The sequence below is a fragment of the Plutella xylostella genome, chromosome 23 (assembly GCF_932276165.1).
Source record: "Plutella xylostella chromosome 23, ilPluXylo3.1, whole genome shotgun sequence".
Lineage (NCBI taxonomy): Eukaryota > Metazoa > Arthropoda > Insecta > Lepidoptera > Plutellidae > Plutella > Plutella xylostella.
The window spans coordinates 2,044,218-2,066,355 of record NC_064003.1 but is presented as its reverse complement, the minus strand read 5'-3'; the positions used below and the strand labels follow the sequence as shown (position 1 = coordinate 2,066,355).

The 22,138-nt window shown below is 35.1% G+C and overlaps 2 protein-coding genes across 2 annotated transcripts in view; both read right to left on the bottom strand.

The window, feature by feature from the left end:
• The window catches only part of LOC105396024 (Kv channel-interacting protein 1), a 175,578-nt gene extending 168,895 nt beyond the window's left edge, over positions 1-6,683 (bottom strand). Inside the window, exons 1-2 of the mRNA XM_048629594.1 lie at positions 6,673-6,683; positions 6,284-6,462 (exon numbers count right to left, since the gene is read on the bottom strand). Of these exons, the coding sequence (XP_048485551.1) occupies positions 6,284-6,462; positions 6,673-6,683 (190 nt within the window). The remainder of the gene's footprint in view (positions 1-6,283; positions 6,463-6,672) is intronic.
• A 412-nt stretch (positions 6,684-7,095) lies between these two features.
• LOC125490420 lies at positions 7,096-8,055 on the bottom strand. Its single transcript, XM_048629593.1, has one exon. It carries the CDS (start codon positions 8,053-8,055, stop codon positions 7,096-7,098), a length of 960 nt encoding a protein of 319 aa, XP_048485550.1.
• Positions 8,056-22,138: the final 14,083 nt, after the last annotated feature.

The window sequence follows — 22,138 nt, the reverse complement described above, 5'->3', positions numbered from 1 at the left end:
CATCATATTAGCAACTAAAACGGTAATATTTAGTTCAAATTTTAAATTAAATATTTGAAAAGAATGGCGTGGGTTGTTTGGTGTCGGCATTTTATGAATGGAACATTTTTATTGCCCGTGAGTGTAGTTACAGTAGCCGATAGTGACTGTATGACGTAGACCAAGGGCAGGGCTAGGCCTATGTCCAGTTGTGTGTACGAAAACGGGCAGATAATAAGCCAGATACGCATATACCAACAAGCAACATAAATCTTTGGCCGTTCTAAGCCAAGATTTCTTGAAACCTCCTAACAATTGTAGCACTTAGTGCCCAGATAGTTCACAAACACTAAAACTATTCAGACCACACTGTATTCTGCCTAGGCCATTCCAATAATCCAATTTCAGCCAACGTCTGCAGTTGAATCCGTTCCTTATTACGTACACCGCAGTAGCCATATTAGAACTAACAGAGACAAGTGTTAAACCGCAGGTCTTAGAAGACGTCACATCGTGAAAACCGCAAGAGTTAGGAATATAACACCCACGTGCGGCTATCTCACTCTCTAATATAGTGTAAGAGAGAGACAGGGTTAAACCTACACTCAAGGTTCTAATTTACTCATATCCGAGACTCCTTTCAACGATTAAGCGTTTTGAAATTAAAGAGCTTTAAATGTAGAGTTTAAGAAGGTTATGAAGATAAACGATCTCAGTTTCCTAACTAAAACTATGGGCGACTTTTTAAATGCACTCTCGTAAGATACAAGTAGTTTTATTTTTAAGACTGCAAACTTTCTTTCATAGTTTATGAAGTTACCGAATTGAAATTAAATGTATGTTTTTTTTTCGGTGCATTAATGGCCTTACAATAATTCCTTATTCACGCTTTAGCTACTATTAGATTTTTTATTTCTGTACGTGTAATGTGCAGTAAACAATCTCAATATAAAATAAATACGCTGAAATTACCTTTGTTGAAATGTTAAAACATTTTAGTAAATTTTATAAAATAGGTTCAAATAATAATTTCTAACTACATACGTTTCTCTCTCAGCCTTCCGTAGTCCACTGTTGGACATAGGCCTCTCCTAACGATCGCCACCCCAAACGGTCACCCGCCATCTGCATCCAGCGGCTTCCCGCTAAAATAACATAATCTAAACATACGTTTAGATTATGTTATTATAATAATATGTCTAGTGTTTACTAACACATATACCTATAGCCTTTAAATATAGTAATAAAATGAATATGTACTTATACGCAGTTACTACCGCACCTATGTGTTAAAATATAACATATATATATATAATATAACATACGATAATCAAATAAAATTTATATATTTGTATATACGTGAAGTTTTGTGTTTTAGTCTGTATAACTTTTAACGATTCTAACAGCCTCACTAGTTAGATCTAGAAGTTCCTTAACTTTTAGTTGCTCTACTTTGGATATTGTTAGGTTATAGCAACTTCATAGGAACTAAACTTATTGGGACTTACTAAAAAATATTTTTTGTTTGGCGTAGATATTGATTATGGTAAAATATAAATTTTTTGTAACAATAAATACGATTCAGATACTCTTTTTTACTTGGCTTTGACCATTATCATCACGCAGTATACTATCCTAATCCTAACTAATATTATAAATGCGAAAGTAACTGTGTCTGTCTGTCTGTCTGTCTGTTACTCTTTCAGGCCAAAACTACTGAACGGATTTGAATGAAATTTGGTATACATACTGTCTAGACCCTGGGAAAGAACATAGGCTACTTTTTATCCCGGAATTCCCACGGGAAAACTTTTTAAGGCGAAGCGAAGCGCGCGGGAACAGCTAGTAATACATATATGGCCATGTTGCATAGTAATAACAAAGATGAGTGAACATTTTAATAAAACCTGACATAAGCTGCTAGCATTACGGTTACGAAGGTGGTATTCATTTCCACGGTATTGTGTGCCCACCACAAGTGCCCACCCTGTATCATTGTTGCTAGTACAAAGGATAGAGGGTAAACGTCAATCGAAGCGGATTTCAAGTAAAGTCTGAGTAATCTCCAGTTATAAATTATTGAAAACTAATAATAACTTTGGCGTTTTGGACATATGTAGGTCTCAAAAAAAGAAAATAATTATCACGACCTCTTCTATTACCAAAAAAATAATATGTACCTAGTTTTTTTTTCTTTTTTTTAATAAATTATTGTCACTCCACAGAATTTATTTGAAATAATTGTAAGTAGGTATTATATTATGATAGAAATAACAAAGAATTATATATCTAAGAAAATATAAAATATAATCTTAGAATAATAACGGGCACACCCTTACATTTTCTGCTCGAAATATGATACTTGGTCAGTCGATAACGGTTTCGTGGAATGGTTTTTCTGAGCTAACCGTAGTTTAAACCAATTGGCCCATTTAGAGGAGAGTTCCAAGAAATTGGGCTTGAAATCAAAGATAATCGGGACATTGGAGCCCAGTTGCTGGGAAAATAGGAGGTGATTTTCTTTACATTTTATTAGGCAAACGCTAGCAAAAGACACTTTATTTTTGTAAGCGACTAATTTAGGCTTGACATAAACCAGTTATATGCTGCATTTTTTTTAATTATTTTAATTCTTATCAGTCAAATTATTTTATTTATTTATCTTTATTATGGCAACAAACAGTCATACATACAGACAATTATCTAAATAAACTTACATTCTATTATAGACCTTACTGTGCCGAAAATACAGTTCAATTTATATTAAAAATAAAAAGAGCTAAAGAGACGCTTAATAATACAGAAGCAATTTGGAATCCGATTACATCAATTTGAAAGTATATATATATATATGTATAAACTACAAAATAGACACTTTATGTTGAAGCAGCATTACAATATTCTTACAAAAGTTAGTTTGTAAGTACTTATAATTAAGATTAAATAATATTTTACAGTTGTCCAAAATTGATAGTGCGCTTGAAATCTTTGACAGATCGGTTGCTTTCGATTATGTGACACGTGATATTGACTCCTATTTCTTTAAAACAAGGTGCAAAATGCAGGTGTTGTTTCAGGCTCTTACGATTCAATGATTCGGGTGTGAAGATCTACATGTGCACTATCAATTCAGGGGAACTGTACTTACTTATATGAAAAGTTTATTACTTATTGTTGCATGCTTATGAAACAGGTTCTCTTGAAGGATATAAGGTGATTATTGAATAAATCCACGTCAGAAAATTCTTTGTTGTAAGTCGTGATTGAACGAGATATGAAGCTATTACGAGTGTAATTTTTTTTTAAGTTAGGAGGCACAAGTGCCGTTTTATTATTATTTCGCGAGGTGCGAATGGGCAAGCGTATTCTTGTCACAAAATTAATTTTAGATAGAAGTGTTGGGGAGTCGATTAAGTTATTTAAAATTTTGAAAAGAAAGGACATATCAATGAGTTTACGGCGGTTTGATAACGATGTTAAGTTATAATAATTTAGTGAATTTTCATAGGAATCTAAACGATGGCTACGGTAATTTAACAGTTTAACAAACTTTTTTTGTACTTTTTCAATACGATTAATATGAATCTGATAAGAAGGGTTCCATACTACACTGGCAAACTCTAAAATAGACCTAACAAACGAATTATAAAGAAGTTTAAGAGTACTTATTCTTTTAAGGGCGGATTCGGCCAACGTCGAGTAACTGTTTACTCACGAGTAAAGTACCAGTTACTCGCGAGTAAGCAGATTTTGCATTCTACCAAACCTGAAACCAATATAACTAGCTTATCCCAAGAATAAAATGTTATACCGCCAAAATTGACCGTGTAACGAGCTTATCCGAGAGTAATTTTGTAATGGCGGCAGCACATCAGCTGATTAGAAAACCGTCATAATGACATATAAACACATCTGTCAAAACGTAAACAAAAGTACGTTAAAAGGCAAAGTCTCACAATAACAACAGCGAATAAAATATTAAAACATAAACAATTTCATACTTTTATAATCCATTCAAACTAAGTTGGCATGTCATTTCTATTGCATGCTTTGAAACGCAGCTATTTTTATTTTAGTTGCATTACAGTTTCGTTCCTCGTTCATTCAATTTAATCATGGTATAACTTGGTAGAATGCAAATGTACTTATCCTAGATATTTACTCGCGTATAATTTTAATTCCGGTATAGTTATTCTCGTGTAAGGTGATGTTTGGACGAATTCGCCCTAAGGGGTTTACTGATTCTTGTAATAAAACCAAGGTTTTTGAAAGCTCTGTTAAGTATATTATCTATGTGTGGATTAAATGAAACCTTGCTGTCCATCATAACGCCAAGATCACGGATGCTGTTAACACGTACGAGTTTTAAATTATTTATTGTATAGTCAAACATAATTGGTTTCTTTTTTCGAGTATTAAGTTATAACAAAACACTTCTCAACATTAAGAAAGAGTTGGTTAGTATTACAGTAATTTAATAATGAGTTGAGATCGTGTTGAATACCCATGCAGTCTTCGATACTAGAAACTTTTCTGAACAACTTAGTGTCGTCAGCATAAAGTAAGTGATCAGAGTTACCAAGGATCTTACCTAAATCATTTATGTAAAGCGTGAACAGCAAAGGTCCTAGGTGTGAACCTTGTGGAACTCCTGAAGGAATGTGCAAGAACCTGGAGCAATACCCCTTCAAGCATACTGCCTGACTTCTATTCCGTATATAGGATTCTATCCATCTTAATAGGTTGCCGTGTACACCGGCCCTCATAAGCTTTACCAAAAGCAAATCATGGTTAATTTTATCGAACGCTTTGGAGAAGTCGGTGTACACGACATCCACCTGTAGGTTACTGTCCATGGCATTAAGAATATAATCTGAGAAAACTACCATATTTGAGTCAACACTACGAGCTTTTACGAATCCGTGCTGGTTTTCAGATAGTTCCTGTTTTACAGCACTAGATATTTGAGTTGTAACAATTTTCTCAATGATTTTACCAAAAGTGCATAGTTTCGAAATAGGTCGATATTGTGTTACATCATTACTTTGAGCAGTTTTTGGTATGGGGGTGATTAGAGCTTTCTTCCATACCGACGGAAAATTGCCACTTAGCAGAGAGAAGCGGTAAATATATAACAAAGGCACCAAAATTTCATTTGCACATTGTTTAATAAATAATGGGTGGATACCATCGCTACCAGCACTTGTGTATATATTAAGTTTTTTAAGTTCACTGAGGACACATTTTTCGTCGATTTTTATGGAGTCAATATCAGCAACGGAGCCGGAGGAATGGTCATGGGTGATATTATTATTAGAAGAAATAAAAACCGAGTGAAAGTAGTCATTGAAAGCGTTACAAATCTGACTTCCTTCATATAGACTATCGCCCTTATAAGTTATTGTATTAGGGATGTCGTTGTTGGACTTTTTAGATTTTACAAAAGTCCAAAAATATTTAGGGTTCCTATTGATATTATCTTCAGATACATTCAAGTAATATTCATGACAGTCACGCTCCATCTTTCGAAATCGCTTTCTTAAGGTGGAGAAAGTTCGATAATCACTTAAATTCTGATAGATCTTCCATTTTTTATGAAATTTATTCTTTTCATTTGCGAGTTTAATAAGAGGTTTGGTGTACCACGGTGGGTATTTTTGATTAATTCGTGTAGTTATCGGCACATATTTTTCTATTAAGGAATTTAGAATATTATAAAAAGCATTTGTGATCATATTTATGTCATTATAAGAAGAAAACTCAGTTACCCAATCAATGGAACTTAACTCAGAACGGATAGACTCATAATCACCCTTAAAAAACATTTTCTTAACTGTGTTGTTGTGTTTTAGAGGGGGGGGAGATAAGAGAGATAGTTCAATTTCGAGAGACTTATGATGTCGGTCTTCAGTGATGAGCGGGTTATGTACAGAAGAAACTTTACATGGTTTTGAGCAAAAAACTAGATCCAGTATTCTGTTGAGATAATTAAATTCTGCATTATATTGCATAATTCCCGAGAAATGCATAAATTCCGCAGTTACTATTGCCAAATTGTCGTTATTTGTGTTTATATTCATGGAATTAATATCTTCGTCATAGGACCAGATGGCATTAGTGACATTAAAATCACCTAACACAAGAAATATATCATCAGGATTATTAAAAATGTTTTGGCTCGTCCTATCATAGAATGAATTAATTAAAGCTTCGTGAGTGCGACCGTGAGGTATGTAAGTAAGGCCAATGTGTAGATACCTGACTTGTCCTGTGGGAGTGTCGGCCTGGGCGGGCACAGGCTTACCTAGCGGCACACTTACCCACAGCTCGTCTGCAGGCGGCGGCGCGCACCAGGCCGGGGCCGCGCGGGCGCACAGCTCGCGCCGCACCGCCACTAGCACCCCGCCCCCGCGCTCTCGCCCCGTCGCCGCTCGGTCCCTATCACATCTGTACACTTCGTAACGATTATCAAAGAACTCCCTACTGTAGAAACCATCGTGTAACCAAGTTTCAGTAATACAAATAATGTCATAATTACTATTCAAAACTCCTGTAAGAAACTCATTTGATTAAGTACGCAGCCCATTCGCATTTTGGTAATAAAAGGATAAGTTATATCTAGCTGTCATTGTAATAGTATAGGTATAGATAAGTATGCATAATACAAGGCATATTTTCGAGATCGCAACTTACACTCGTTCCATGATAACAAACCAGTTTCATCGCATGAAATAGCATGTTATGTTTGTAGATAGTACACATAGTTAATGTTTTTATGTAGACAATATGTCTATAGCTAGCATTAGGAATGTAATTATAATGAATCAAAAGCATTGTCGGAAGAATATACAAAGCATTACAAAGAATCCGAGTGTAAATAAGAGTAAGCATATAGTATAAACTTTTATACGTGTAATTATAATTTTTATGAAGGTTACATACATAAGAACAATTACGTGCTTCGTAACAAAAAGCGTTAGCTGTGTAAATAGATATAGTTATGGTTGTAAGCATTATTTTAGCAAAACAATTAACGATAAGACTCAGAGCTAATATGAACTTCAACATTAGAACATTTTGGCATTTTGTGTTAATGTTATTAACGGTAAATGGAAGTCATATTTTATCTAAATCATTTTCAGATAAAATAACAATTGGTCTCGACGTATCATTCTTTCGAACGTTAATCTGACAGTCCCTCAGCCAGACGTATTTGTAGTCGTTCTGCTTGGCCAGAGCTCTGGTACGACTGTACAGCATTTTATAGTATGGAGCGAGATGGTCGTTCACAAAAATGGGTTTCGAGGGTCCATCTAAGCCGGCATCAACAGTAGTGAGTCCCCGGCGAGCGCGAACAGCTGATAGAAATTCCATTTTAATGTTTCGCCGGCAAAACCGGACTATGATGTTAGGTATCATTGTAGAATCGGTAGAAGTGGGTACACCGTCGTCTCCGGCGGCGGCGGCGGCGGCGACGCTTGGCTTGCCCGGCGTGATTTGTTTGAATCTTCGGACGCGGTGAATGTAATCTATATCCGATGGATTTAGGGTAAAACCAACTTTAGTGGCAATGTTTTTTATGATATTATACAAGTTTTCACTCTTTTGTTGTGGTATCCCCGTGAATTCTAAGTTATTTCTGCGTCCTTGTTGGTCATTGTCACGTAGTTTAGAAGAAAGTTGAGCAATGGTTAGCTGCGCCTGAGATAGATTACGATCCAGCTTTTCGATTTTTTCTTTGGTCAAGTTGTTATCAGTTTTGATCTCGGATACCTCATGCTTTAGTTTATTCTGCTCCTGCAAAATTTTTTCGTTGCATAATTTCATCCCGGACATTTCTTGTTTGATCTGGCGTACATCTTCACACAATGACGATAAACTTTTATTTTGAATTTCGAAGAAGTCTTGGAAGGATTTCATTAGTTCTTTTCGGAAATCGGCGAGAGTATCGGCAAGGTCACTCTCGGGTTGTTTTCGCTTGCGGAGGGTCACGAGGTTGTCTGCATCCCGGTCCCGTAAGCTGGACAGATCACTGAGTGATCCCCCGACCTTGACTGGACTTCTGTGTATATTCATAGTTTATAGCCCAAAAAGTGAAAATCCAAAAAGGCACAACACACGTTCACACGATACACGTTCGTTCGATACACGTTCGATGCGCTCAGTAGCTCGCGCGTCACTGACAAGTAAACAATATCAAAATCGGCTTAGCCATTCCAAAGTTATGTGACTTTTTTAGGGCGTCTTGCACAACAAAGTTATATAAAATTAAATCTATGACCTCTTGCTCTGACATTATACTGTCAGAGCAAGAGACAAACTATTTAATTTTATTTAACTTTGTTGTGCAAGACGCCCCTAGTGTTGAATGTCGGGGTTTTTTAGAGTTGATTAATACCATAAACCAATATATCATTTACAATTTAACAAAGAAAACTGTTTTTGCTATGCAAATCAAAATAACATAGGAGAACTAAACAAAACCAATAATACAGTAAAAATATGTGCTATAAATCTAAGCGTTCTGCGGAAATTTTGGCCTTCAACTCCCTATATTATTAACTATCGATGCAAACGCAGTTTGCTTTACTGTTTTTCAAAAGTATTATTTAGAATTAACAAATATTAAAATTAAAATATTTCTTCAATAGGGAATATTTATTTATACTTTTATTGCATAGTATACACATGTAATTATATACACTCAGTTCAGTTATGGGTTTGTAAGTAGGTATTCAATGGCTCTATATAGTCTGCCATATCATAACATAGTTTCAAAGTTTCATTATAAATGATTAGATTTCATCAACAGGATGACTGGCTTTAAAATTCTTAGAGCACTTACATTTTGGACTGAAATTTAATTACCCACTGTATAAAATATAAAGCCTAACCTGATTCGTAGCTCGCACACCAACACACACAGGGCCGGCGACGCAAAATGAATTCAATAAGGAAAGCCTCAGATTTATTTGAAGGCTTCGCAGGAAACAAGTCAGGCTGGTAACGTAAAGCCTAATATTGAATGTGCCGTGAGATAAGTGAACGCGATCTCGGTACAGAAGGCCAACTTTGGCTTAAAAAAACAAAGTAAGGATGGCTGTCGTGCAATTGGTACGTTTAATACAACGAGATAGAGTCGTGGTTGCAGCAATTGCTCGCCAAAACGTATTTTTTCGAAAGCCAGAGTAATCTTCAAGCTATAATTCAACTTTATCGTTTGAGAAAGGAAAGGTTGTAAGTATACAGGATGGGGTATTCTCAGTGATCTTGTTTCAGGTGAACTGAGTAATTTAATATTAGTACTTATTTGAAAAGCAAAATCAGTGTGTAAGTATAAACAATATTATTATAAAAAGTTTCACCTGTCATTGCCTCGTCAGGTAATTACTTGACTACAACTTTTTACTACAGCGAGCGTAGCAGAAGTTGGCTACGAGTTTCGTAGCACTGCTACGCCGGCGCCGTAGCAGTTTAATTTCGTGTTTGGTTGTTTTTAAGGCAGTAAAGTCAAAATATTTAATTGTATTTCGACCACAGTTCGATGGCATATAGTTCTAAATGTGGTCGAAATATTTCAGTCGATGCCTGTAAAAGGGTTCACTAAGAAAGTAACGGTTAAATACAGAAAACCAGTTCAACAATAACAAGACATCATAATAAAAGCTATTGTTACAGTTTCAAACAAGACAATAGATATCTTTAGGAAGCCTTGCAAAAGGAAGTGCTTTCAGTTTCTTTACAAGTACCGGCAGGACCCACGTGTAGAGATACTAAGGCTTTGTGCACATGGTGTTGTATCATAATATAAGGAAGATAACCTATAAATTAGGGTTAACTGATAATTTAATGTAAGTATTCAAAATATAATTTTAGAGAGGATTAGTCCCGTAAAGGATAGGGCCTAATCCACTCTATAAATTTTAAATAAACATATCATAGGTACATCTAGTAGTGTCTCAAAACTATATTTAGAATTGAACTCACTAATATACCTATATTTGTAATATAAACTGTAAAAATAAATATTTAAAAATACTTTTAATCTCACGGAAAGTGCAAGGTGTAATTATTTATAACAATCGCCATCTTTAAGGCCATTCCGTGACGTAGACCTATTTACATACCTACTCAGAGTTAGCCTTGCAATTTTTATATTTAAATGGACATGCACTATGATTTAAATCGATTCTGCAATTATACTTCAAAAATAGAACAGTTTATTCTAGTAATTACTACGTTACACACGCACACACAAACAAACAATGTGAGACATTTAACTTCTATTGTTAATAATTCATCAATTATGTATTAAATAAATACATACATTATGTTCACGACTGTAATCACTGAAGGGATAGTCATATAGCGAGCCATGCACTAGCTTTACACTTCACGTTTATTGTACTCACGAGCGGTCACGAGCCGTATCGCCGTATTACAAAATACGTCATTATTTTTGTAACCTCATATTTGCAGTGGGCTGTGGATTTTGAAGGTTCGTGATGGTCTCGTTCAGAAATGTCGTTTAATATAACTACAATATATCAAAGATATGCTGAAAATACTGAATATTAACGGTGCAGATCACGGGTTTTTTATGCAATATACTCCCTATTCGTATGTTCAGTGTGACCACACCTTTGCCCGTATGGGGGAGTTAAAGAAACTTACTTCTGACTGGAACAAATGTAATTACAGCTAGCTTCCTCTAATTAGAAACTAAATTAAAAGTGTTTGCTAGTCTGTATTGCTCTACTGGAAATAGGTGTGTCTTTGTAATGTGTCTTTGTTATTAAATACACTGCGGCCATTGGTAGACATGTCGGTTAAATTTATTCGTTAGGATGATGATGATGATGATGATGATGTCCTCTTCGTCGTATCCGACAACAGCGACTTTTGCTACACTCAGTGCTCTTATGTGGCTGGCAAGTCCGAACTTCGTCTTGAACACCCTGTCACACTGAGCACAGTAGAGCTGTCCCATCCTATTCGTTATAGAAAGGTGGAAGAAATATATCGACGGTATGTACAGATGAATTGATATAAAAGTAATGGAATTCAATGTGTATATTTACAAATCAATAATTATTACGTTTATTTTTGAATTAAATGGTTTTATAACGTGTCCTAATCTGTACCGGGTGGGACTATATATGATATATATCGATAAATAATTTATTTTCAGTATACTTATACTTTTATTAAAAAAGTATACTCAGATCTATCCGCCTCAGCAGCGAATCTAACCCGGGACTTCTAATGTCATAAAATATATTTCAAATACAATACACATCTAACGAAATAAAGGAGTTTTAGAAAACACTGATCGATGCTTTTGTCTTCGACGGTTTCGCCAAAACGGAAAACATTTATTTCGCGGCACCAATCAGGGAAGAATGTTTTCGACATTTCTAATTTCCTGCTTGTTTTTTTTTATGTTATTCACACAACGTTACCTTCTTAGTAGATAATTACGAAGATGCTTTAGATAGGATTTGAATATTTTTACATTTGGTTAGGATTAGGAATCTTATCATGTTTTTGTTTAATTTTAGGTAAAAATAATCCATCAGTTATACAACGCAGAATTATAATATTATCAATGAATACCCGAGGCAGTAAGGGTCCCTAAATTAACTGTACCTATATGGTACATATATGTATATAAACTATGCGAAGAACAGTGATCAAATTCTATCGTATCTACTAGGCACATTATATGACTATAAGCTACACAATGACAACAACAGAAACTTTACTTACCACAAGTCAAGTCAATTCTTTTTCGTCAAAGTTCTTTTAAACCTGTAAAAATAAAATATATAATTAGCCAACTGCAAATAAGACGCAAACATTGAGGATAAGACTATTATATGTATGATACCGATTGCATCAAAAATAAAGTTACCAAATAAATAAATAGGTTACTGCCTATTAAAATGTAAAAGATCAAGTATTGGCTGAAAAACTGATGATTTTTGGGGTAGATGAGTTTTTAACCGACTTCGAAAAAAGGTTCTCATTCAAGTGTATACCACACACACACCAACGGAGGAATCTCCGAGGATCTATGCCCAGCACCGAACGATTACAGGCTGCGATGATGATGTTAAAACGAAATACCTAATACTCGATCAAAAACTTTCACAACCCCCTCAAACGCACACAATAATAATCATACAAAACAAGTGCAAGCCAAAATATCAATAGCAGATCCAATATTGTCCAGTTGCTCGTTGGAGCAAAGGCAACTATCGTAGTTGGCTGATCGCCAATAGACGGCTATTCCAGAAACGATTCAAAGACGATCTTACATGTAACAATGATGCTATATCCCTTTATCTTTACCGCCATGAGCGAATTTGAATACGGGTAGAGACATTCACACACTGTTTAGGGCGAATGATTAGTGGACGTTTGCAGTAATTTTTAAGGTTTTATTATACATACCCGGCAATGTACATACGTTTACTAATAACTTTTGAACTTCTGATAAACAGTGTGGGATTTTACCTCAACAAGCAGAATTGTCATACCATACTCATAAATGTTAGCCTAAAGCTATGTATTGGCTTCTTTTGTTTACTGAATTAGTTAAAGAAATTGCGGTAGCATACCACAATTTGTAAACCTTATTTATCAATAATGATAAAATTATCTTAGGAACATAATGTAACTGTTTCCCTTGCTGGAATAGTCAAGTCAGTAGATACGATCTTATGACTTAGTTTACACGTTTGCTTCTCGATATCATGTCAGCCTAGTATTTGTACACATGATTGCTGCTGCGTAATGGCAAAATTATTATTATTACCTACGTATTTTAATGGAAATAACGTAATTTATATGGTCTTACTGCATTTAAATATATTTAGAAGATGAAAATCGTTTTTATGGCTTTTTTCATACTAAATAACATGTATTACAGTTAGCATTTATCACCAAATTTTTAGGTCCTCATAATATACCTAGTTCGTTATTATTTTATTTCGAACACCTTCTAACTGTTTTTCCTGTATCTCCTCTAGGTGGCTGGTAGAAAATGCTTTTAGCATTAAGCTCGGGTTTATCAGTAGCAAAATAGAGTGCCAAAAGGGTGTTGGCATAACTTAGCAGATTTAACTAAACTAAATGAGACACTACCTGTGGCGCCAGGTACAGATAATTGGGAACATTTCTCAAGTGGAATGGTTTCTACTGCGGGCGGTCAATGTGGTTTATGAGTAAAATGATGTTCATGTTGATTTAAATTCATTACCGATTAAGCTTCTGAATTTCCACGAAAAACTTTCTAAAGAGCATGACGTGTAGGTTTGTATGGTAAAGCTAGTAATAAAAAAGTAAACAGAAAATATAAAAATATTTTAGTTAGCTAACAGGCGTAAATGGTCTTCTTATAATATACATTTTAATATCCTCACGTACGGAGATTGAGAGCGAAGTCTTCGCCGCTGCCATCAAAAGAGACCCGAAGCTTAAAACCAAATCCATCGAAATGCATCTCATTTAAAACTATATCGTCTAGTAAATCCTCTTATCTAAAGGAGCGATTTAATATTTTCAATAAAAAGTTATTTGAGCCAAGATGGCCGGCTGCAGTAATGAAACTATTAGTGGGGAAGATTAAAGTCTTATTTAGTATTTTAATATGCGGCTTGATAGCGGTAGAGATTAGTGCAGTACAGAGTTCATAATTCTACTGTTATTATGACTAAGGAGTTAAGTAAATAATTCGGTAGCTTTTATTAAATAACTTAAATTTAAAATAATTGTATTGGACTCCATGGAGACAAAGTATTGGAGATCTTTCATACAATTGGTAAATACAATGACATGTTATTTTAAGAAACAGGGACATTCTTGGTTCTAAAGGTCCTGTTTATAACAGGGTGTTAACTAGAATGCGTTTGAGCGGGAAATGGGGGTTAGTATTAGTCTAACCAAGCACGTTTCTAAGAAAAAAAACATCAGAATCTCGAATATTTATGTTTAAAGTCTAAAGTAAAGTGGAAAGTTTTACCTTAATCAAAAACATGGTCACCCTACACAAACACATAACCAATGAGACATTCGATTGCAAAAGAACACACACTGTAAATTTGTTATCAACTTCACTTTTCATAATTTATTTGATGTAACTATGATTGTAATTAATTACACAGTAGGTAATAACAATTATTAAATAAAATTGAAATTATTCATGGTGATTAATGACATACTAATCAACAACACCATAGAGAAAAAATAAACAATTGTGAAAAGAGTGGCATCTCGAGGAGTTTTTTGTCATACTCTATACGTCATACTGAGCCTACAACGCCATCTCTTTATATTGCTCAACCTCATTGTACATACATACAGGGTGCCCTGTTCGGACACCCTGTATATATAGATATTGTTATCACAAGTTAATAGCCGGATCTCCACCAAACGATCCAATGCGATCCGATCGCCCGATCCAAGAAGTTTAGTATGTAAGATTCCTTGGATCGCGCGATCGGATCGCGTTGGATCGTCTGGTGGGGATCCGGCTATTAACTTCAATCTATATAAAGATATAAAACATATTTGCGTTAACGTAGTTACACCACACAACAGTTATTACATTTATCAGCTAAATTTAAGTTCAATCTATTTATGTACCTACCTACATGCAACAATAAATAAAAAACAAATTATTATATAACTCTTTATTACCTCGCATATAACAATGTTTCAGTTCAGTTTTGTTCATGTCACTTGTAAAATAATATGCGAGTGGGTGTATGTATTCCTTTCACCATGAAAACCAATTCATGTTTTGCTAGTTTATGTTTCCCAAGAGAAGCAAATCTTGTCACTTGTGGTGATAAAGTCATTTCGTCCAATAGTGCATCATTTATCCTCGCGAGGCAAATCTTTGACGACATTTATCAGTTTGGTACACATAGTATTTTAATCTTCAGCGGATATGAAGATGTCGATCGCTCTTTGCCAGTGCCGCCATTTCAGCTCGGTTCCCGTGGAACCACATGGAACCTGGATCCATATGGAATCTGTCAGGTCACAAGAATTTCATAAAAACACTTTTTGCGGATAAAGATGCTTTTTCTTGACACACCATGTTTATTTTTATTTGTAGGTATAAAAAAATTATAAATAACGATATACCAAGAGTATAGGCTTTTATTACAAAAATGTTATTTGCGAGACATTGTAAGACAACTGAACTGACACTGACACGCAATTTCTTCATAAAAGCCATAGATCATGACAATGTTAACATTCAAATACTACTTATCTATGTGTCTTGTTATTGTTCTATGGTCTTGTTGATAACGCCATCTTACATCTTTTTTGGTAGTAAGAGTAATATAAAGAGATGGCACTACCTTCTACTAAAACTTCAGCCATTAAGGCACTGACCCACCCCTGAACAACACGTAGTGTTCTTTTCTCTATGAATTAAACAGCTGATGTGCATAAAGTTTCATAGATCGTACAGAATATAATTTATGACTTTCTAGGAGCTCAGAACAATAATTAAACCTTTTTACTCAGAATAAGGTAAGCGTTTAGTATTCACCCTTGATACTCACCACGTTTTATTTTTCTTTTATTACCTAAAGATGCGTACAGACCGGCCCAACGAACGCCCACCGATAGACATTTATCATACATATGACAGGGGCAGATTGAGCAACGAAGGTCAACAAAACCCGTTCGTTGGCGTTCGTTTGGCCGGTCTGTACGCAGCTAAAGATAAAAGACCACAATGCATAACAGGATGATAACAGGGTCTACTTCAATGACGAATTAGTTTACTTACACTCGCTCATCTCGATTTGTGTTGTGTACTTGCGATTAAGACGTCTTTGATGACGAATAGTACGGAAATCCTCATAATAAGTATGGCCTCACTTTGAATACCAGTAGAATAATAACAATCTCGCGTATCATAACCATCGAGTATTTATGATAGTCATTACCTTCTCTGTGGATCTAGTCTGTCAGTCAGTCATTGTTGTACTTGTTTACTTGTTTACAATTGTTTACAATCATTTTTTACAATTATTACCTAAAAGGGAAAAGGTACCTACAATTCTATCTTTTGATTACCAAGCCTTGTTCCTCATCTCGTTTTATGTTGTGCTGTGCTGTGAATACGTGTGACCTATGTTATGAAGCATAAAATGAAATTGTTCTGTATTCATAAAAGATAATTATTGTGTATCAATAAAGTGATACTTATGGAGTAAAATGAAATGTCTACAATGGATTGGGTACTTCGAGTACCCAAAATCTCGGTAGGTACCTTGACGATGTGGCTCCAAGTGTGGTGCTGATGCACGCATACTTTTTTATTGACCTTGGCTTTGATTTTTTTGGCCTAGACCTTGGCTTTCAAGTTCATGGTCATTCTGTCAAACGTACCTAAACATGAATAGGGTGACTATGAAATTTTAAAATGAACTAAATAAAACTGTTTTATGTTGGTCAGCTTAAAGCAAATAAAATACGTTTTTTAATGTCTTATCGTGTTCAGTATCATCAGCTGTATCTACCATTTCCCGCTCCAACGCAATCAAGTTAACACCCTGTATACTCGTACCAATTCTCACTTAGTACCCCATAACTATTAAATAAATATTTGTAGTTTGTTTTATCAATAAAGTAAAATATTCTATTATTTTCTAAATCCTATAGGTAAAGTAAAACGACACGCTTATGAATTTTATGATCCTTTGACCCACAGTAGCCAGCTGTCGACTAAGAGAAAAACATAAATAAAGCCCCAAAATTTTCAATGCAATCTAAAAAAGAGCGTAAAAGGAAATAACAAAATACGACAGGCAGTACAAAATTTACGAAATAATGAGATTGCCTAAACAGACTGTGACGAAAGGCAGCGAGAGCCTTGTATAGAGAATATTGAATTAGTATTTCGGCATATAAATGCTGATTTTATTGAGGAATACTTTGAATGTAAGTTGGAATACCATTAAGCCACTAATAAGTTATAGAAATAAAAAAGGATTTTCTGTTGATATCATTAATTAATTACATCCTTCTTATCGTAATAATTTACAATTTAAGAACACGCCGCCGCCGATAAGTTAAAAAAAAACTTTTACCTATGCTATACAATAATCAACTTACACTATAAGCTATAACAGCTCCATAAATTTGGAATAAAACTATCAACATAAGTGCGTACTCTCAACAGACGACTTAACTTTAATGTTTACGATATTGCCCCATCCTCGGGGACCAGTGGTCGAACTTCTGACATATACTCCTTGTGGGGGCGAATTAATCGCCCGGTCAACTGGACCACTGCACTAAACCCCGGGAACCCTAGCGACCTATTAGCGGAGACTTAGCGATTTGGAAGCGATAATAAACGTATGAAGACGATGGTGGGATGACCTGGGGGTCTAGTACAGGTTTGATAGTTTGACGTAGTGTTGCCCAAATGCAAGAACAAGACGAGACTTAGCCAGTCTTGGTCTTGGTCTTGCGCCAATACACCTGGTCTTGGTCTTGGTCTTGGTCTTGCGCTCCCAGTCTTGGTCTTGGTCTTGGTCTTGCAGCAAGAGTCTTGCAAGTCTTGCAATTACCTATTAGTCTATTACTATTTATTAAAGTTTACTTTTTGATTTTAATAGATATTTTTTTATTCGCTATGTTTATGGTATTAGTCGTAATGCGCATAGGTCCAGTTTTTCATTTTCTTTGATACAGTTTTTTGCATCTCATAGAATTCCTAAGCGTACTTACCTATACACCGAACTGTTACACCTAACTACTCAGTGAAATAGCGCTCTGCAAGACGCAAGAGTCTTGCAGGCTATGTCTTGTTCTTGCTCAAGTCTTGCACGGTCAGTCTTGGTCTTGGTCTTGCTAAAAATACGCGGTCTTGTTCTTGGTCTTGGTCTTGCAAAAACGCAAGAACAAGACCAAGACTGCAAGACCAAGACTGAATTTGGGCAACACTAGTTTGACGAAAACTATAAAAGTTTACGTTTTCTCGCATACTCAGTGGAGCCTCTTGCGGAAACTATCATGAAACTTTTGACAGATAATTTATGCAGATGACAGGAGAAAACGTAGTTTTTTTAGTTTTCAAAAATAGCAAATCCAGCTCTAGAGGCCTTATATGTAGGAGCTGGAATAAGGAGGCTATTTACAGAGATAGGTGGAAGACCCAGGGGTAGACCTTTGACCAGAAGTAGGAAACTATAGGTTACATAAAAATCTGGTGGCGAAATGTTGTAAACTTGTCAGTCACAACGTGAACTCGTCACATAGGATATGATGAATTACTATATATGCTAAATTTACGCATTGAAAAAGTTCCAGTGGTATAACTTTAATGGCAGATGGAACTTTTTCAATGCTCGTGAGTGTATTACACATTAATTAATTCTATTAACATTATTATTAAAAATAAGGTAATATTATTACAATTTTACACCGACTAAAGAGACCCTATTTTTAATATCCGCAATATTAGGAAAGAAGGCAATCAACATAGATCAAGGAGAACCCCTAAAAAACATGGCGGCATCCGAGGGTATAAAAGACGAATATTTACCTTCCCGTCCAAAGCCACAAAATCGTAAAGGCTAGTCTAGGCAGGCGCTGAGAGCCCTGAGAGAAACCAAAGCAGTACTTACGGTCATTTTATCACGGTAGTAGTTCTATGTTTAAAAATAAAATGATTACTGTCCCCTGTGCACGATGCATTATCGACATAGATAAACGTTTCTATATCGCGTTTCACAATAAATACGGTGTTGTGATTGGTGCAAAGTGTATTAAACGAATTTATCGACAGCGGAGGACGTGAGTCCTCATTATGAAATAAAGTGTATTTACCTAGGCTGCAAGTCTGATAAACTTTATAGATGACAATAGTATGTCGATTGGATTTTAAAACGAGAACATTACATATTTGTCTACCAAATAACATTTCCATTTTCTAAAACTAAGCTGAGTGGGTGCCGGGCGACGGGCGCCGGCGGAGAGGCAGGCCGAGACGGAGATGGCGGGACGACCTGGACTAAGTTATTGAAATAAATAAATAAAAAAATAAATAAATAAATTTGATTGAATTGATTGGGCTGAGGGCGCACAGGATCGAAAGGTGTGGAAGATAAAAGGGAGGCCTTTGCCCAGCAGTGGGAAAACAAGTAGGCTATAAAAAAAGCCGTGGTATGAAGTTATCGTACTGTCCAGGTTTTACTACAGTAAATATCGTAAGCGATCCCTAGCCGCGTTCCGGGGAAGCTCCTAATTTTTGGGATCGCTCTAGAAAATTCTAGAAGGTAAAAGTACTGTGTTAGCCTCCCTAGTTACGGTGGTCAACTAATATTTTGGAGGATTTCGTGTAAAGTAAGCTAGTTTATAAATTTTGAGGTACCTAAACTAGATTTCCTAAAGCTAATTCTTTGAAATTGAAAGACACATTATGCTAAGTTGTCATTTAGCTAGTCCTTTAGCTATGAAATTACGAGAAACACATTCTTTTCTGCGTTCGTAATTAAGACGTAGTTTTGGTTGGTAATAGGTATTCTGATGTGCTGTTAAATGTTCTTCAATAATGCTGACGGCGTCATTAAGCTAGCCTTTTCGGTTTGGGAGTTATTCGGTGCTATTGTCGCTGGACATTTTTCATTGCTTGTGAGTGTATAACATTCTTTCTTATACTCTTTGTGGTCATACCGCCATAACACAAGCTGTTATCATTATGGGTATCGTAATATAATCTTTATGGCTTTGAGTTACGAGCGTATAAAGCGGGGTGCATACATTGTTCTATTGTTACCCGTGTTTACTTGAGGTAATAGGATAGTTAGGATTACAGTTACACTGTATGAGGGTGTTTAATTAACTATTAGGTTTGAATGAAATTATTACCGTTTTGCAGGCGATTAACCTTACATTTTCAAATAGGTAAATGTTTTTTTCTAAATCTTTAGTTTTAGCCTGAAATTATTGCCTCGCGCTTTAGGCCTTAGCTTTGTAAACTTTTATAAGGTACGAAAGATTACTGGCTTTCCATTCCTGAATATTGTTAAGGTTCCACCATCAAATAATTTTATAGTTTGTCTATTTCTACCATCTTCTCATTGCAGTTGAATGAATCCTTACTATTAACAGGTTGACCTCGATCGGTTATTGTAAAAACTAAAATAAAGATTATATATGTTTAATTTTTTCTAATTATAGCAAGCAGGTTGACAACGATCAGTTATGGGAAATATGAAAATAAAGTGGGTTTAAATTTTCATTATTACAGTAAATCTGAGTTATTGAGATGAAACCCGCTTATTTATTCCCCGAGGCGTGTTAAAACAAATACTTAGTTAGTTAAACTTTAGCAAATTTCCAAAAACAACCATATGTTGATTACAACAATATGTTGTGATCACCTTAACATTTACCAAAACTCTTTCTAAGTTAATAACTAAAATAAACATCAGACTAACACATGGCGCCACCATCCACACATTCGCATTCAAAAACTTCCCTCATATACGCTGCCATAAAGGTAATAGAAAAAAGTATGACTATGGCCGAGCAGAAATGTTATATTTTCAGTCCTGTTCACATGACTTAAAGTCGTGATTTGGCTGACGGTGTTGCGCCCCAGAGAGCCTGCTGAACTAGCTCGCTGACGTCGAGAGTTGTTCGTGTAATTGTCTGTAATCCAGAAAGTTCAACGACCTCCAACTAGTCACCTGCTAAATATATACCTACCTTGATTTAAAATAAAAAAATAAGTTTTAAGAGAGAGTGAAACAGTGTAGTCGAAATGATTTTTATGAATTAGTTTAGCAACTTTATGTCTGCATACACATTTTTTATTGAGGGAAAGGATTGTCTGATAATAACTGTCCTTTATTATCAGCCAAAATGTTATCCATAGGCATTAAATATACAATTATACAATAAAAACATAATATTCTTAATAAAAATAAAATTTAAACCCTAGCACTGTCGGTGGTTTTCGTTGTATTTTTCGCATCCCTGTGGCGTCCTACTACTACTAGCGAAAAACTATTCCCGCTGGCCAAAAGTCAAAGTAAAAAGTTATATCTACCCAGAATATCCAAAACAGATTCATTTTAATCCAGAATTAATTTGGTACTCAGAAGAGCATTCATGTAAAACAAATTAATATTCTTTCTTAATGAAAACATAAAAGACTCAAAAAGATGAATAAAATTCAGTCAGCAAATTGTATTTTTAAATACAACAGAATAATCCAATTTAAATGAGCTGATCATTGAATTCAATTCATCCAATAAATTAAAGAGTTCCCGGGTCGGATTTCGATTTAAATATAGAATGTTTTATATTCTCATTGTTACTGGTATTAAATAACAATAACAACGATTATATAAAACCTCTTAGTCATCACTGAAAAAGATACAGCTTAGGATAGTTTTAGCAAAGAATTATGATTTCAGTATTCTCCTTACCGTACCCTTCATACAAAATATTGCATAACTATATGTACCACCTATGTATTGTTAGGTAAATATACGTTTGTTTGCGGTCCGTAGGGAATTGATTTTCTTTCACACCCTTGTCTCTGTCACTTATGCCCTGAGGTTGCCCTTTGACAAATTAGCTTGAGTTGGAACTACTTCAAGTATTTTTCGATTATTAGTTTGTATCCTGTCGTAAGTTGCTTCTTAATATACGAGCAGCTCGATAAAGGTATTTCGCAATTTAGCTTTTGAGGTGCCTGAATCAAGTATATTATCTTCGTGTTAAAATGATGCAGTATAGATTCAGCTTTATGTAAACAGTAACAGAAGTCGCTAAATCATTCCAGCATTGATGGTTTGTTACGTTGAAAAGATACAAAAATTTAAAGCTCTACCTTAAACGTGTATTGTTAATCTAAGAGCTCTACTTATCATCATAAGTGACCGTGCCAAGAGACAAATAAGTGATCACCTGTCATAATGTATCCTTATCCACATTTTTATTAAAATCTTTATCCAATTTAGGGCTGATTTTTCAATGGACAGATTAAAGTTATCTGGAGAATAATTCTGATGCTGTCGCGTCAGAATGTATTTATGAGACAGTGACAGCAACCTTTTTTTTCCTCAGATAACGTTTAAACTGACTATTGAAAAATCAGCCCTTAATA